At 37.4% G+C, this 17,274-nt stretch overlaps 4 protein-coding genes across 4 annotated transcripts; 2 read left to right on the forward strand and 2 right to left on the reverse strand.

Moving 5' to 3' along the window:
* Positions 1-1,833: 1,833 nt before the first annotated feature.
* Positions 1,834-5,210, reverse strand: LOC111776917 (transcription activator GLK2). Its single transcript, XM_023656328.2, has 6 exons — positions 4,300-5,210; positions 4,010-4,150; positions 3,548-3,919; positions 3,382-3,438; positions 2,321-2,434; positions 1,834-2,229 (listed from the first exon to the last, which is right to left on the reverse strand). Exons 1-6 carry the CDS (start codon positions 4,783-4,785, stop codon positions 2,080-2,082), a joined length of 1,320 nt encoding a protein of 439 aa, XP_023512096.2. The 5' UTR covers positions 4,786-5,210; the 3' UTR covers positions 1,834-2,079.
* Positions 5,211-9,027: 3,817 nt separating this feature from the next.
* On the forward strand, positions 9,028-10,884 carry LOC111776900 (uncharacterized). Its single transcript, XM_023656306.2, has 3 exons — positions 9,028-9,385; positions 9,578-10,023; positions 10,108-10,884. Exons 1-3 carry the CDS (start codon positions 9,221-9,223, stop codon positions 10,541-10,543), a joined length of 1,047 nt encoding a protein of 348 aa, XP_023512074.2. The 5' UTR covers positions 9,028-9,220; the 3' UTR covers positions 10,544-10,884.
* An 83-nt stretch (positions 10,885-10,967) lies between these two features.
* On the reverse strand, positions 10,968-11,951 carry DMP7 (transmembrane protein, putative (DUF679 domain membrane protein 7)). The gene has a single exon (XM_023657558.2). The coding sequence runs from the start codon at positions 11,780-11,782 to the stop codon at positions 11,123-11,125; it is 660 nt and encodes a 219-aa protein (XP_023513326.2). The 5' UTR covers positions 11,783-11,951; the 3' UTR covers positions 10,968-11,122.
* A 1,908-nt stretch (positions 11,952-13,859) lies between these two features.
* LOC111777639 (NAC domain-containing protein 73) lies at positions 13,860-15,464 on the forward strand. Its single transcript, XM_023657326.2, has 3 exons — positions 13,860-14,074; positions 14,156-14,348; positions 14,878-15,464. Exons 1-3 carry the CDS (start codon positions 13,970-13,972, stop codon positions 15,432-15,434), a joined length of 855 nt encoding a protein of 284 aa, XP_023513094.2. The 5' UTR covers positions 13,860-13,969; the 3' UTR covers positions 15,435-15,464.
* The last annotated feature ends 1,810 nt before the right edge of the window (positions 15,465-17,274 follow it).

Here is a 17,274-nt window from a genome sequence, read left to right on the forward strand (position 1 = left end):
AATATGGTATATATCAACAAATTATTATTAATTTTGCGTTTATTTATTACATATTTTATTAGGCATGAATTCTAAAAAATATGATATATATCAACAAATTATAATTATTATTCTTTTATATCAAACTCAAAATTCATAAATTTATTTGACAGAGACGGAAAGGTTTTTCAAGGTCGTAGTTTAACTCTTATCAATATATTTTTATTAAAATTTTTAACTAAAAATCTTAAAAAATCAATATATTTTATAAGCAAATTACAAACATAATTTCTAAACATTCAAAATTGAAATATTACAATATAATCTTTAACTATTAAAAGAATTTATAATATAATTTTTAGTTTAAATATAGTTTCAAAACTAACCATTAGATTCTCATAATAGATTTTTTTAAAATAAATATATTTATATTAAGTGGGGGCGAGTAATTAGATGGGAACAGAGAATATAATCTCGTCCCTGATCCCATATATATAATGGGAAAAAACATTATTCACTCCCTCCTCCCTTCTCCGTCTAAACAGAGAATCTCCACTTCATTTAGGACTGCGCTTAAAATGGACATCTGTAATAAAATAAATAAATAAATAAATAGAGAATCTCTCTATTTTTGCAGTGATACCCCTGGGAAATAGGGAAAATAGGGAAATAGGAAAAGTTTGGGGGGGGGGGGGGGGGGGGGGGGGTGAGAGTGCAAAAATAAAAAGAATGAAGATGAAGATATGATAGGAGTGGGGCCCACAGGGGAGCAATCTGAGTTTAGTGTGAGAGTTGCTAAAAGCTACAAAACAATGACAAGTGGGGTGTGTCTCTTTCTCTGGTCTCTCTGCCATTTTCAACGTCTTTATTGAATAATGTCCATTTATTTTATTTTATTTTATTTTATTTTTCTCATTTTAATTTAATGCTTTTTATATTTGCACTTTATACAAACTTCAATAATAACATTATCATTATTATCCTCCGAGTTTTATGTTCTATGATTGCTAAGTTTAGTATTTATATTCTTCTCCATCTTCATTAATTATTTTACTACATTAACAACTACACATTCAAATCCTTAATCTTCCCAAATTTGTTTTTTAAGCCTTAAAAAAAAAAACGTTGTATTACTTTCATACGTGTATGTTTCATTTTATGTCGAGCTTCCTTTCATGCATGCAATGGTCACTTCCGATCAGTCCCGAGAGCTACTCCTAAGTCCTAAGTGTTGGATGATGAATGTCCCACATTGGCTATTTTAGGGAATGATCATGAGTTTATAACCAAGGAATAATCTACGAGGCCTTTTGGGAAGCTCAAAGCAAAGTTATCATTCCATTGTGGAGAGTCGTGTTCGTCTAACATGGCATCAAAGTCATGCCCTAAACTTAGTCGTGCCAATAGATTGATAAATCATCAAATGTCGAACAAAGGACTCCAAAAGAAAAGGAGTCGAGCCACCTTGAAGGCGGTAAAAAATGACTAAGACTCTAAAGGAGTCGAGCCTCGATTAAGGGGAGGCGTACTTTGTTCAAGGGGAGGTGTTGGATGATGAATGTCCCACATCGACTAATCTAGAGAATAATCAAGAAATATTCTCTCCATTAGTATGAGGCCTTTTGGAGAAGCCTAAAGCAAAACCATGAGAGCTTATGCTCAAAGTGGACAATTTCATACCACTGTGGAGAGTCGTGTTCGTCTAACACTAAGAATTATTGAGGAGAATAGTCCCACGTTGACCAATTTAAAAAAAGATCACGAGTTTATAAGTAAATAACACTATTTCTATTAGCACGAGAGTTTGTGCTCAAGATAAACAATATCATACTGTTGTATGTCTGAGCGGTTAAGTTGGTATAGTCGGAAAAGTCTGATAACTTTTTTATTGGTTTTTAGTGTTATAATTAAAGCCCCAAAAACCAAAGTGTTACTCTTGGTGGGTTAATACAAGAAGCTCCAAAGGAGCAATGGATGAGAACCAATAACCCTCTTACAAAAACAACAAGAGAAGTAGTAGCGGCATTTTTAGATCATCAACGGATCGAAAAGTGCAGCACGAGAGAAATGTCGTCAAATTAAGGCTGGCGGGGATGATGGTCAAGCACAGGTGGGCGGTATTTTAGGAATGCCTTGTCGTTGGAGCTCGACTTTGACACTGTCCAAAGACGGAGGCTTTAGGCCGAGGGGAAGTGGCAGCCATGGCTTGGTTAAAGCATCTCCAATAGCTGAGTCTATGCTCTCTTTGGACTGCACAATTTGAATTTAAATGAAATCAAAATTATTGGGTATAGAATTGTTAGTATTTGCATGCAAAACGGGATAGGGATAGAGATCTTACTGGATAAGAGTCCAGTGGAAGGTGGGTGGGAGAACGGCCGACGGTGGTCGTGGGCTCTACTTTGTACATCGGATGTGGCGGTGGAATTACCGAGAATGCTGCCCCACCAAATCTCTGCTCCCAAAATATAATCATTATGTTTTTTTCTACTGCCTTTCTCTACCACGTCTATTACTTAATAAATATATTCGGTAATCGAGCCTACCACGTAGATATTGTCTTATTTAAACATTATTTTTTTGAACTTTCTCTCAAGGTTTTTAAAACGCGTTCGGTGGAGAGGTTTCCACACCCTTATTGTAAGGGCTTTAAAACGCGTTCGGTGGAGAGGTTTCCACACCCTTATTGTAAGGGCCCAGACCCACCGCTAGGAGATATTGTTCTCTTTGGGCCATTGTAAGCTTCCCTCAAAGTTCTTAAAACTCGTAAGTTGGAGAGGTTTCCACGCCCTTATTGTAAGGGCCCAGACCTATCGCTAGCAAATATTGTCCTTTTTGGGCCATTTTAAGCTTCCCCTCGAGGATTTTAATACGCTTTTGCTAGGGAAAGGTTTCCACATCCTTGTTGTAACATGTTTCATTCTCCTCCCCAACTGATGTGGGATCTCGGGAGAGGTTTCCACTCCCTTATTATAATGGCCCAAGCCCACCGGTAGCGGATATTGTCCTCTTTGGACTTTTCCATACGAGTTTTTCCTCAAGGTTTTTAAAACTGAAAGGTTTCCACACCCGGGATGTTTCGTTCTCCTCTCCCCAACTAGGATCTCACACTTCTAAAGAATGTTTCGTTCTACTCCCTGACAGATGTGGGATCTCACATCTTTCACCAATTTAGGTACTAAACAAACTCTTAATTTTCATTAAAATTTGTTAATCTAGGAAGAATAAAGCTCTCTCTTACGTGGGCGTATGAAAATTCAAACCTTTTAACCTATTCGATCGATAATCTATAGTTAATAACTTATCGAAAATTTATGATGTAAATGGAATCAAAGTTGTAAATGGAAAGAGACAGATAGAAAAGCTCCAAGAACATGAGTCAGGAAGACAAAGATAAATTACCGTGGTCGGAATTGGCTGTGGGAAGCATGGCGTTCTTGGGGTTAAGGCGTTTGGAACCTACAAAACAAAAAAACATGAGTTTGTACAACTCGTGAGTGAGAGAAATTTAAGAACAAGAACAACAAAAAAACATAGAAAAAAAGAGGTTTTTTTCTCCTCCTTATACCCGTTGGTGGTGGTGGTGGTGGTGGTGGTGGTGGTGGTGCCAGTCAGGGGGCGGAGGAGGATTGGCGGCGTGTGGCCATGAAGATGGCGGGGTGGTCGGTGGAGGTGGCGGAGATGGTGAATGTGGGAGATGCTTTGGCCATACGTGCATTAGAGATTGATCCACCGTGGGATGACCCCACACATGTAATGGCCTAAAATGAGGATGCATGGGCGTCATGGGCGGAAATCCCATGGTGGGTGCACTCCAAGGGCTGAGCTCTCTCTTCCCGGCGTTACCGCCGGACGCCGAGCCATACATCTGCCGCCTTTGGCTCCAACTCGCCGCCTCTGCTTCACGTGCCAGCAAATGTTTCCGATGCGACCTATACTTCTAAACAAAAAAAAAGCAAAATTTCACAAATAAGACTAATGATTCCAACTTAGAGCTAGTAAGAAAGATGAATAAATTCGTGTTACTAACTTGGAGATGGCTAGCAACGTTATGGCGAGTGAGACACTCAATCCCCATAAGCTCCAATATTCGAGAAGGCACCGCCTTATCCACTCCCAGCTGCTCCACCGCTTGCACAAACCGCCGGTGCAGCTCCGGCGTCCAATCCACCTGCACTTCCACAACCAAAAACAACGCACAAATCCATCAAAGTTTGCATCTTTCTTGCATTTTCTTCAACTTTAGCCAAAACCCATTAAAACCCAATTGAAAAAAACAACAAAAAAAACAATCCCATAACTTAGAATATTATTACTTACCTTAACTTTCCTCTTCCCTTGAGAATTTTTTGATTGAGAAGAAGACTTCCTGTTCTTAATCTTGTCACCATGTTTCACCAAATCGTTGACTTCAATAATATTTCTTGGCGTGGCCGATTCATCTCTTTTACTCACAATCTCTTGATCCCCTTGAGCACAAGATCTCGAATCCAAATCCTTCTCTTCATCACCTCTATTATCAACCTTTGAATTGTCGTCAAATTTTTCTAAACTCACCGATGCATTGACCTCCGATTCCTCACTGCCACTAACGGAGAATTCAGCAAGGATTTCAGGGTCCATCTCCAAATCAGGCAACACATCTCCATCGTTGATTCCCACAAAGAAATCATCAAAATTGATACTGTCGAGCAAATTAGTATCATCATCAAAGCCGTGAAAATCATCACCACCAATCGAAAAGCTCTCCACTTCTCCTTGTTCTTCATCTTTGTTGCCACTCCTAACCGGTGACACCGCAAGCATTACAAAAACTTGCCCTAAAGTCCCAACCTTTGCATAAAATTCACAAAACCCCCAATTGGGTATTGCTCTAATCGATGCAAAGAGTAATAAAAATCGTTTCTTTTTCTTATAATTCGTGAGAATTACAAGAATCAAAGAAAAGGGTATTTTTAGAAGATGAAGAAGACGAAGAACACGGTTTGGGTGTTGGCCACAACTTGAGGGTTTTTAGATCTCTAGCAGCGTCAGAGATTTTGTTTGAACCTCTTTGTTGTGGTTCGAGGGTGCTACAACAATTTGATTTTTGAAATTTATTTTGGGGTTGCAAGGCTCGCTTGTGGATGACCTTTTTTTGAAATATTCATTTCTTGGAGGAAGTGCTTGCTCGTGAACTAAATAATTGTATAGCCAAAAAGCTTTGAATGAAGGAGAGGGAAGAGAGAGAAAGTATGTCAGAGAGGATTGGAACGGGAAGTTGATTGATATAGAATCATATAATGTTTATATCTGTTGTACAGTGGAACAAGATAGCGATGGCATCATGTGCCCAAACCCATATCAACAAATTAATGTTCATGTTCATCATCTTCAACAACACTAACATAAACCCTAAACATACTTGAAAAAAGAAAAAAAAAAGAATCTTGAAATGGTTGTAACTTTTGGGAATGGAGCAGTTGATGTCATAGTTTGCTGCTGCCCACTTTCTTTTCCCTCTAAAGGAAGCTTTTGCATTGTTATCAACCATTTTACTTTTCAATCAAATCTAAGAATTTGATGTTGAATCATATATGATTTAATGAGATTTATATGAATGTTGGTCAAATTTATGAATACCGAGTAATTTTAATTGAAATTTCTCTAACTCGAGTTAAATCCAAATCCAACTAGAAATCCGGATTGAAATTTTTTAATCTCAATTGAATTTCGATGAACTCCGATTGTGATTCTAGCTGGGATGCATGAATCCCGATTGAAATTTTTGAATCTCAATTGAAATTCATAAATTTTGATGAACTTCAACTAGCTGAGTGCATGAATTCTGATTGAAATTTTTGAATCTCAGTTGAAACGACGGAATTTTGATGAACTCCAACTATGATTCTAGCTATGATGCATGAATCTCAATTGAAATTTTTGAATCTAAGTTGAAACTCATGAATTTTAGTTAACTTCGACTGTAATTCTAGTTGGGATGCATGAATCCCGATTGAAATTTTTGAATCTTAGTCGAAATTCATGAATTTTAATGAACTTCTACCGTGATTCTAGCTCGGATGCACGAATCTCGAATGAATTTCATGATTTCCAAAAACGCATGCTTTTTTGAAAATCAACCTGGTTTTTTTTTTCTTTCTTGAATAAGCTATCTATTTATTTATTTATTTAGTTTTTATAATTATTTGAATCGAGTAAAATTGCAATAACTTCAAAAGGTAGGACAAAAATTCAGGCAGTAAAAATAAAAAGTTGATAAATATTTATTTTTATTGTATTTAATGAGTGAGGATATAAACGTAATTTTAACTCCATGTCCTTTTATTTATGCTGACATCATATTCATCATCAATACGTCCAAAAAAGGCTTATTTTTCAAAACCCTAAACATTTATGAGCTATGTTTTTTACACTAACTGAGTAAAGAAACATAACAACCTTATTTTATGCTAAAATAACATAGATTTTTGAGTTACAACAATAATACCCAATGGGTACTATGTTTGATGAATGGAATTAATGAATGTGCAGAGAGAGATAAGGGTATCTTAAAATTCTTTATTTGCGTGGACAATTTTCAGATTACTCTTATCTATAATGTTTTATAAATTAAATGATTGAAATGACATGGTGAACTTAGGTAACAATGTGATTCTTGATGGGACTTCAATTTGTTGTACCATATAATTAATGCATTATTCGTCAACTCTTCTCTTCTATAAAAAAAAAAAAAAAAAAAAAAAGAGTTTCCGGATTCGACCCATGTCAAGAATCTGGGTACGATACTTGATAGTCCCGACATTCTCTACGATATGCTCATATTACCTATGTTTCTTGTTTTGAAGAGTGAAGATTATCCCTACAGACCAAAACAAGTATTTCCACCATGTTTTATCATCACTCACATGTATTCTAAGAAAATACTCATAGCTCAACCAACCTAGAATTGTTTCAAATAAAACATATTTAACCATGAAACTCTTATAATTAAGGCACTGAAAAGGAAGGTACACATTGATAGGTAATAACTTTCATTTCCTTTATGCTTTTTCTAATCATTCGGATGTCACACATGAATATCTTGTAACGGCTCAAGGCCACCGCTGGTAGATAATGTCCTCTTTAGGCTTTCCCTTTCGAGCTTCCCCTCAAAGGTTTAAAACGCATCTACTAGGAAAAGGTTTCCACACCCTTATAAAGGGTATTTCGTTCTCCTCCTCAACCAATATGGGATATCACAATTTCTTTGGATGATCTGGGCGTTCGAAAAATGGGTCCTCAAAACCCGCAATAATTGTTATTGTTGGTGATTATGTATGTTGTAAAGATAGGTTTGGCTTTCATTATCAGTTGTGCCTTTCTCATTTTTTGGGGTCCCCTCAAAGATGCAACCACTTTAAATCAATCCAAGATTTCACCTTCACCCTCATCCATTCATCTCAATAATTTCATTCTTTTCCAATTCAATTTTCGAACTTTCAAGTAAGATCGGATGGCTCTAACTCTTACATAATCAATCGACCGTGCATGAGTAATGATGTTGTAAGTTGTGTAGCGTATGCTTTCTAATTTTACATAGCAACTACGACCGAGCTGTTATTAAACTCGAGTTAAAATATTAAGGGGGAAGGGGGAGGGGGTCATGGATGGATATGGGCAGATATAAAAGAAATGATATTTTGAAGAATAAGGCCAAATAAAGCATTGCATGTAAATGAATGTGTGGAGAAGAGGTTTTTGTCTCTCATAGAAACAACTTTTTGAAGGGTTTTTTTGTGGTGGCAAGTTATTTGTTTCAATTTACACAAACTTCCAAAATATATATATATATAGATGGAGTCAAAGTCAAATTTTGATAAAGATTAAAAGGTTTAAAATATTGACGATAATTAATAAATTAAGGAGATGATTGATTTAATTAAGAGATGAAGAGTGTAATTATAATCGACCATATAGTTATAGTTAAGAAGTGATTTAATTAAATAAAAAATTTAATGGTATAGTTGTAAAAAACTTTACTATAAGTAACTTCTATTTAATGGCATTTATGAATTATTGTTTATGTGGTCCTTAAAACGGGTAGATATTTTACTTTGGTTTGATAATATATATATTTTTTGTTTTATTAATAATTTCTACAAGCTTCTAATCCGACGTTAGAATCGGAGCTCGTGTGAAAGTATCATATTCGCGTGCTAACTTTTTGTATTTTGTTAATTTCATTCTCTTCTACTGACTCATTTTAAAAGAAGTCGCTCGAGACACTCGCTCACATGTATGTGCCATAGGGTAGCTCGCTTCGAGAAAATGACCTATTGATAATAAAAAGTTGACACCATGTTTTCTCTTATAGTACATTTTGAAATCTTTCTAATCTTTCTAGAGAACATGTGATTTTGCGAGCGGTCGTACGAACTCGTGGAGTGTTTGTTTGGTGTCTTGACACCAAGTTTAGCGAGCTTTCATTTTTTTATAGAGACAGGCTTAACTCCAAAACTACACGTCGAAACCTCAACATTTGAGGTTATGGTCTGATGCTGTACCAAATCCTCTTGTCTTCGACACTCGTATCTCCTCGTTCTTTCCAACCTTGCTTATGTCTTAGCTTGACTTTAATGCACACTCTTCTTGGTGTGGTTGACGATCCACTGTTCTCATCGATCGTATCATAACACTTATCTATCTCGATTTTCATGTGGTCGGATGGGAGATACTTGAAGGTTGCACTGTTTCAAAATTGGGATTGCAACAAGTATGGCTTTGGGCTCAGTCCACCAGAAAAACAAGTTTGGGCCAAACGCCTATGAAGCCCACGTCGAAGCCCATCCATCGAACCACAATGGGCACTTCGCCCTTTCCAAAGCCCATTGTGTTGACATAGCAAAGCCCATTTGTTCATCGATCATATGTGTTTTAATTAATTAAATGTAAAATTTGTTTCACAAATAATTACTTAATAACGTTCATAGATTTCATATCATTATTAAATGGCAATGACTTTGTTGATCCAAAATTGGAACAAAGGGAGAGAAATAAATAAGAAAAAAAGAAAAAGCATAGACTGTTCTTGCGACAACGACAAGTGTTCGTAATTTCTCGAACTTTCCCCTGCTTTCTCAAACCATCATAGACTGAAGAAGACTCTCACAAATTTACACCGCCATTTTGGATCGTTATCTTCATTGCCTCTACTCCTAATTTGTTCTGCAAAATCAACCAGAAAGCTCTCAGGGAGCAAATGGGTGTTGATTACTATCGAATTTTGCAGGTGGATAAGAATGCTACCGACGATGATTTGAAGAAGGCCTATAGAAAACTTGCCATGAAATGGCATCCCGATAAGAACCCTAACAACAAGAGAGAAGCTGAGGCCCAATTTAAGCAAATTTCTGAAGCTTATGAGGTATTCATAAATAACCCTCTTTTTGTTTTCCCTTGTGTATGAGAATGATCGATGAATGATTTCAATCAAAAATTTCATATGGGTTTCTGTTCATTTCTCTTTTCGTTCTGTTTATGTCCTATTGTTCAAGGAAATGAATCTTCGTGCCTCTGTTTTCCTCTGTTTTTCTCTGTTTTCCTCTGTTTTTTCTAGGTTCTGAGTGACCCCCAGAAAAGGGCAATCTATGATCAGTACGGTGAAGATGGTCTAAAGGGTCAGGTGCCACCACCGGATGCTGGAGGTCCGGGCGGAGCCACCTTCTTCTCCACCGGAGATGGACCAACGACGTTTCGGTTCAATCCCCGAAACGCCAACGATATTTTCTCTGAATTCTTCGGATTTTCAAGCCCATTTGGCGGCATGGGTGGAAGAGGACAAAGATTCTCATCAAGTTTATTCGGTGATGATGTTTTCGCATCCTTCAGCGGTAGCGACTTCGACGGCGGAGGCGGAGGCGGTGGCATAGGCGGTTCCATGTCCCGACATGCTTCTCGTAAAGCACCGCCAATCGAAAGACAACTACCATGTAGCCTCGAGGAGCTATACAAAGGAACAACTAAGAAGATGAAAATTTCTAGACAAGTTACCGACGTTCGTGGGTAAGCAAAGCATAAAAAAAGAACCCCATGATTTTATTTTTGTTTTGAACTCTTAAAAAACCAACCATTTCTTCACTGAATCAGGAAAGCAACGAAAACAGAGGAGATCTTGACGATCAACATAAAGCCCGGATGGAAGAAGGGAACGAAGATCACATTCCCAGAGAAGGGAAACGAGGAGCCTGACATTATACCATCAGATCTTGTTTTTTTGATTGATGAGAAGCCTCACAGCGTGTTCACTCGCGATGGGAACGATTTAATTGCTACTCAAAAGATATCTCTGGCGGAAGCGTTGACAGGGTACACTGTTCATCTTACAACGTTGGACGGCCGACATCTGAGTTTCCCGATCACTAATGTAATCACTCCAAATTACGAGGAAGTGATACCCTCAGAAGGAATGCCCCTTCAAAAAGACCCCACCAAGAAAGGGAATTTGAGAATCAATTTCGATATCAAATTTCCCACCAGACTCACCGCCGAGCAGAAGGCTGGCATTAGGAAGCTCTTGGGCTAGGCTTGAGCTAATGGGTTTTTCTTTTTCGTGAAAAAATGGATCATTTTTATTTTAGTAGTGTTGGTTTCTTATTATTACAAGAGGTTGTGGCGTGAGTGGCGTGAGCGTGTGAGAGATACACTTTTAAACATTTTCGTTATAGTAATTGGTTATCATCCTCGGTAGATGCAGAGGAATTTGTTATCTCTAAACACGTAAATTTCTGTCTCTTTGTTTAATTTTTTTGCTTGTCGGTGTGTAGTGGAATTGATATTGATTCCACTTTCGATGTAACAATTGGGTTTTGGTTGTGCTACACCAATTGGGTATTATACATTGGGTATTATTACATTTTTTTGTTGTGTAATTAGGATAGAACAAGTGGTATCAGAGTATTGAAGATTGTGGTACAACAAGTGGTGTCAGAACATTAAAAGTTATGACATTAGGATGTGCCGAGTATTGAATTAAATAAGAACAATTGTAACAATCGTGAGGGTAGAATACAGATTGTAAAAGGGCAATCGAGTATTGAATTAAATAAGAACAATTGTAACAATCGTGAGGGTAGAATACAGATTGTAAAGGGCAATTGGGTTGCTATTCACGGGAGAGGGGAAAGCCAACGCCATGTCGTTTGGTGGGGAAAACAATAAACAACAAGCTGCAGAAGACACCAACGGCGACAGGCAACACAACCAAGAGCTCCCTTGTTTCATCGGACGGTGTTGGATACAAACAGTTGACAACATTTTGATCGAACAGAGCAACAGCTATGAACACCAAGAGAGAAGCGATGGCATGAAAGAAGTCAATGAAGCGAAGCCTGTATTGAGCAGCCTCTTCTTTGGGAAGGGTGATTGAGGCATCAATAACCCACAAGCCATGAAATGTGGCGACCCCATATCGGACTTTGCCACGTTTGTCCCTGAAACTGTCGGTGAAGATGAGGAAAAAACAGGACAAGGCGCAGAGCAAGACGAGGGCGAGGGTGGCAGTTTGGCTGACACTGGTGAGGCAGTGGCCTTGGTGCGTGAAAATTGGGGACAAAATTTGGAAGCCGAGGACGGTGCCTGTGGGGAGGAGGTTGGCTAAGTGGGCTGTGCCTTTGAAGGTCTTTCTGATGGCTTTTTGGGTCGGTGTTTTTGTTGGCTTTGAAGCCATTGTTGGGGAGTTTTCCATTAATGGCTGCTGGATCTCTCGCAGCAGCTCCTCGGCGGCCAGTACCTGCTGAATTCGGCTCTCCATTGCCCCTTCCATTCTCACGATTACTCTCTTTTTTTTTTTTGCTTGATTGTTCTTGTTGTTCTTGTTCTTTGTCTTTGTTGGTAAGATATTTATGAACTATTTAATTGGTGAAAATATGAACCCAAAAGCTGTAAGAAATTTCAAATAAAGATGGAATTTGTTGTTTTTGTTTAATGGGAAGGAATTACAGAAACAATCCACAACCAAAGTTGAATTAAAATATCACTAATCCATCCAATGGTTAGGGATCTGTTTCAACTTCTTCCATTTTTGTTTTTTTTTTTTTTTTGTCCAAATTTTAATAAAAATACCTATAAATTTTGTATTTTTAATATATAAAATAATCCTAATTAATTGCTAATCGCTAATTACCAATCACTAATTACCAATCACTAATTACTAACCCTTTCCACTTTATTGAGATGGTTGGATTTCTTGTAAGGTAAGTGACCCCTACCTTTATTTTTTTTACAGACCATATGTCTGTACATCTTCACAATATTACTCTTAACATTTGTTATCATTTTAGGTAGAGATGTTTATGGGGAGGGGACGAAGACGTGGAAGTCTTTCCTGTCTGGTCCTTGCCACCTATTTCGTTTCTCATTCCCGTAAAAATTTTCATCTATTTGTGTAAGATTGGGGCGAAAATTCTTCGTAGTGAATTTGAGGGGATTATGTTCTTTTTTTTTTTCTGTTTAAAGAAAATAGTTATTTGAGAGTTTTTATTAGAACAAATCATTATATTTTTTCTTTCATGTATACCATAGGTTCTCCAACATAGTTTTTTAAAATTTAAATTTTAATATTGAGTTTAAATATTATTATTAAAATCTCAAAATTAACTAATTTATATATATTTAAAAATATATTTATATTAAACTAACAAATATAATTCTATCCCGAGCCCCATTTACTTAATGAAGAAAAAATGTTTCCTATACTGTTCCCCCATTTAAACGGGGAATCCCCTCTCTAGAGACCCTAACTTCGAAAGTAAAATAGATATCTCTAATGTTAAATTATTAACGTATGAATTTAAATTTTAATTTTCGTCTAAAACAAACTCCAACAATTAAATTGTAAATTAATTTTGAGATGAAATATTAAAATATATTATAATAATTAGTTATGGAATATATAGTATATTTTATTTTATTCTCAACATTTAGTTAGTTTATATTTTCATAGATATTAGTTGGTAGCTTGTATTCTATTTAAAGCTTGTCAACATTAATGAAAACTTAGACTTTAGATCCTCCGGTAACTTTTGATCTCACCCATGTTTATTGCACTTTTGATTCCAATTCTATTTCTCAATTTTAACGAAACTTGATATTTATGTAAGAAATATGGTGCATGTAGGAGGATATAAATTTTGGAAATGGGATACAGACAGAAGCATCCATAAGATATAACATAAAGCAAAAACATAGTTGAGAAACACGAAAGAAAGGCATATTAGGGTTTAAAATAATGTGTAAAAAGCAGTAGTAGAGTAGCTGAGGAAGCATGTTCAAAGGTTGTTGGTTCCTTCCAAATACTGTCGTGTTGGTTGTTGTTGGTTCTTTTGGGTATGCGATGGTGGTGGAGACTTGGTTGGGAGGCCAAGGAGTGTAGCATCACCCCCAAGCACTTCCCAAATACTCTCTTCACTCTTCTTCTTCCCCTATTTCCATAAAAACTCAACCTTTATCAACACTCCACACTGACATCCCACCTCAAAAACAACCCTTTATCTCTCTCTCTCTCTTAGATTAGGTAGCCTCCTCTCCACTCAATGCTTTCTTCGACTCCTTGTCTTACATCCCACGTCGGAAACAAAACACTATTTATAAGAGTGTGAAAACTTTTCTTTAGATGATAGACGTGTTTTAAAAGGAAAATTCGAAAGAAAAAAAATCCAAAAACAACAATATCTGCTAACCGTGGATTTGGGTCGGGTCGTTAGTTAGTGTGTAACGAATGAAATAACCCACCTTTACTCCGTTTCACAAAGAAACAAAAAAAGGGTCACCCTAGAAATGCATTTATTCTCATCAAAGTCTCTTCTTTTGCACATAAACTCCTCACACCACCAAACTTGAGATCAAAGAAACCCTTTTTCTTTATTCTTTATTAAATTCCTTTTCCTTACTTAACCCCCCATTTCTGTGCCTTCAAGCTGAGAGTAGAGCTGAGGACGTCAAGGGGGATCAAATGACACAGCTCGTCGACAAAATTAATGATACCAATCGGGAAACTAGTGTCAATTCGAGCGCTTCTTGTCCTTCTTGCGGCCACCAAATCAAAACCCGACACAAGGTTTTATTCTTGTTCTTGTTCTTGTTCTTATTGGATTGATTAATGGTGAATGATATGGTGACGATGATGATGATTGAATAGGGTGGGATCGGTTCATTACCGGGTCTGCCTGCGGGGGTGAAATTCGACCCCACGGATCAAGAGCTTCTTCAACATTTAGAGGGAAAAGTTGTTGGGGGTGATGCTCACAATCTTCATCCTTTGATCGATGAGTTCATACCCACAATTCAATGGGAGCAAGGGATTTGCTATACGCATCCCCACAAACTGCCTGGTCAATTTCAATTCCTTCTCATCTTCATATTTATTTTAATTTTGTATTTCTTAAAAATTAAATCATTCTAAATTATTAATACAAATTATGAGAACACATCAAAGTGGAATTCTTAATATTTTAAGGTTTAGACAAAAATGTTGATGTTTCAATTTTACTTTTGAGTGTCGATGTAAATATTAATAAAATATTAGTGTCGATAGATATTCCTATATTAAAAAAAATATTTAAATTAATAAATAAACATTTTACATTAATCACATTTTGTGTTGCTTTCTTTGACATCGATTTTCTTAGGATATGATAGAAGTTGATGTAGAACCTATGGACATGTCTAAATAGCGATGAACATTAATTTTATTTAACTTTTACATAACGTTTAAATTCCTATATATACACTAAAAGAAATAATGTGACAAGCTTTTGATAGAACCTTGTCGTGTTTGAATATGAGTTTGATACTTCTTTTGATATATATATATATATATATATATAGTAAGGGTTGAGGTAAGTTGTTGATGAATTGCAGGGGTAAGAAAGGATGGTCTAGTGCGGCACTTCTTCCACCGGCCATCGAAGGCGTACACAACAGGAACAAGAAAAAGAAGAAAAGTGGAGGCAGAGGAGGCGGAGGGGGAGGGGGAGACGCGGTGGCACAAGACGGGGAAGACGAGGGCGGTTCAGGTGGAGGGGAGAGTGAAGGGTTACAAGAAGATATTGGTGCTGTACAGCAATTATGGGAAGCAAAAGAAGGCGGAGAAGACGAACTGGATAATGCACCAATACCATTTGGGGAGGTGCGAGGAGGAGAAAGATGGGGAGATTGTGGTGTCTAAGGTTTTTTACCAAACACAGCCACGCCAATGTGGGAACTCACTACTGCAAAGGGAGTCCTCCATTTCTCTCAATAACCCTAATCCTAACCCTAATCCTAACCCTAACCCTAACCCTAACCCACTTGTTGATTTCTATAACCCTTCTTTCATATCTTTTGAGTCCTGTGATCAAAATAGATCGCCTACCCATTCCCACCACCTGGTTCCCCAATTTGGAGTCCATGCTGGTTCCTCCTCCCTTATTTCATGACTATATATATGTATATATGGTTAACTACTACTATACTATACTATTAATGTATGAATAAATTTGGAGAAAATCTCTCTCTCTCTCTCTCTCTCTCTCTCTCTCTCTCTCTCTCTCTCTCTCTCTCTCTCTCTCTCTCTCTCTCTCTCTCTCCCTCCCTCCCTCCCTCTCTCTCCCTCTCCCACATTGATGGGAGAAGTGAACCAATGCTAGCAAGAACACTGGGAACTGAAAGGGGTGGATTGGAGGATCCCACATTGATTGGAGAAGTGAACGAATGCTAGAAAGAACATTGGGCCCTAAAGGGTCGGTGGAGGATCGTGATATCTCACGTTAGTGGGAGAGAAGAACAAAATATTCTTTTATAAAAGTATGAAAACCTCACCTTAACAAACACGTGTTGAAGGGAAACTTGTGGGCACCTAAACAAAACCAAAAAAGAGATGGGAAAAATAGATGATGGGAATGAATTACATAAAGGGAAGTTTTGAAGCAAAAGTTGGCTCTAAAATCAATACCGAAGAAAATCAAAAGAGTTGGGCTTTGGGGGCAATCTTTTTAGATGTCAAACTATGGTATCATTGCGGGATGACCCTTCTTCACCCCTTTATTGAACGCCAAAGCTATCTTAAAATTTCCAATCCCGAAAGCATTCAAGTTTGGTCTAAATGATGTCTTGGAAAATGTTAAAGCCTCCCATGGATTTGACATACCAATTTCAAACCTTCGTCTCTTTTTTCATACCACTTTTACTTTTTTTTTCTTTTTTTCTCTTTTTTCTTTTACCAAAAGATATAGACTTCTTTTATTTTCTCGAGTCTTGAAATCCGAACCGAACTTTTATTCAAATTTCGCTATTATAAGCTTGTAAACATCTTTAAAACAATGATAATGAATTGATATTTATGTTTCATTGAAGCTTCTTTTCAATACGTTGTAAAAATAGTTTTTTTCTCATACATCGATCGATCGAACGAACGAAAGATACAATTATACTAATAAGGCAGCCTTTTCAATAGTTTTTGGCTCGTTGGGTCCATGTTTGACATGACAACGACGAACACAAAAGTTTAAAAAGAATGCAATAATGGAGTCCAAAAGAGGACCCTCCATCCCTTTTATCAGACACAAGATCCCACCATTTTACTAGGGACAAGCTTTTGTGATACTCAAGTGAATATGCATATTTCCCTCCTCATTTCTTTAAAAATCATATAAACAGCTTTTAGCTCCCTTCAAAAACAACACTCACTCACCATATATCATCATCATTATCTCTTCAAACTTCACTAAATAAATAATAATAGACTTGAATCTCATTTTCTCCCTCCCATGCATCTTTTGATTGACTCGTTGACGATTGTTCGGAGAGAAACCCCACCTTGACTAATTAAGGATTTATCATAGGTTTATGAGTAAGGAATACGTAACGGCCTAGATCCCCCGTTAGTAGATATTGTCCTCTTTAAGGTTTTCTTTTGGGCTTCCTCTCAAGGCTTTAAAACATGTCTGTTAGGGAGAGGTTTCTACGCCCATTATAAAGAGGGTTTCGTTCTCCTCCCCAACCGATGTGGGACATCGCAATCCACCCCCTTCAGGGCCCAGTGTCCTCGCTGGCACTCGTTTCTTTCTCCAATTGATGTAGGACCCCACCAAATCCACCCCCTTCGGAGCCTAACGTCCTTACTGGCACACCGCCTCGTGTCTCCCCGCTTCGGGGAACAACCTCCTCGCTGGCACATCGCTCAGTTTCTGGCTTTAATACCATTACAGAGCTTGTTGCCCAAAGAGAACAATATCTGCTAACGGTGGATCTGAGCCGTTACAGAATAAATCGGAAAAG

The sequence above is a fragment of the Cucurbita pepo genome, chromosome 16 (genome assembly GCF_057944985.1).
Source record: "Cucurbita pepo subsp. pepo isolate OVF chromosome 16, ASM5794498v1, whole genome shotgun sequence".
Classification (NCBI taxonomy): domain Eukaryota; kingdom Viridiplantae; phylum Streptophyta; class Magnoliopsida; order Cucurbitales; family Cucurbitaceae; genus Cucurbita; species Cucurbita pepo.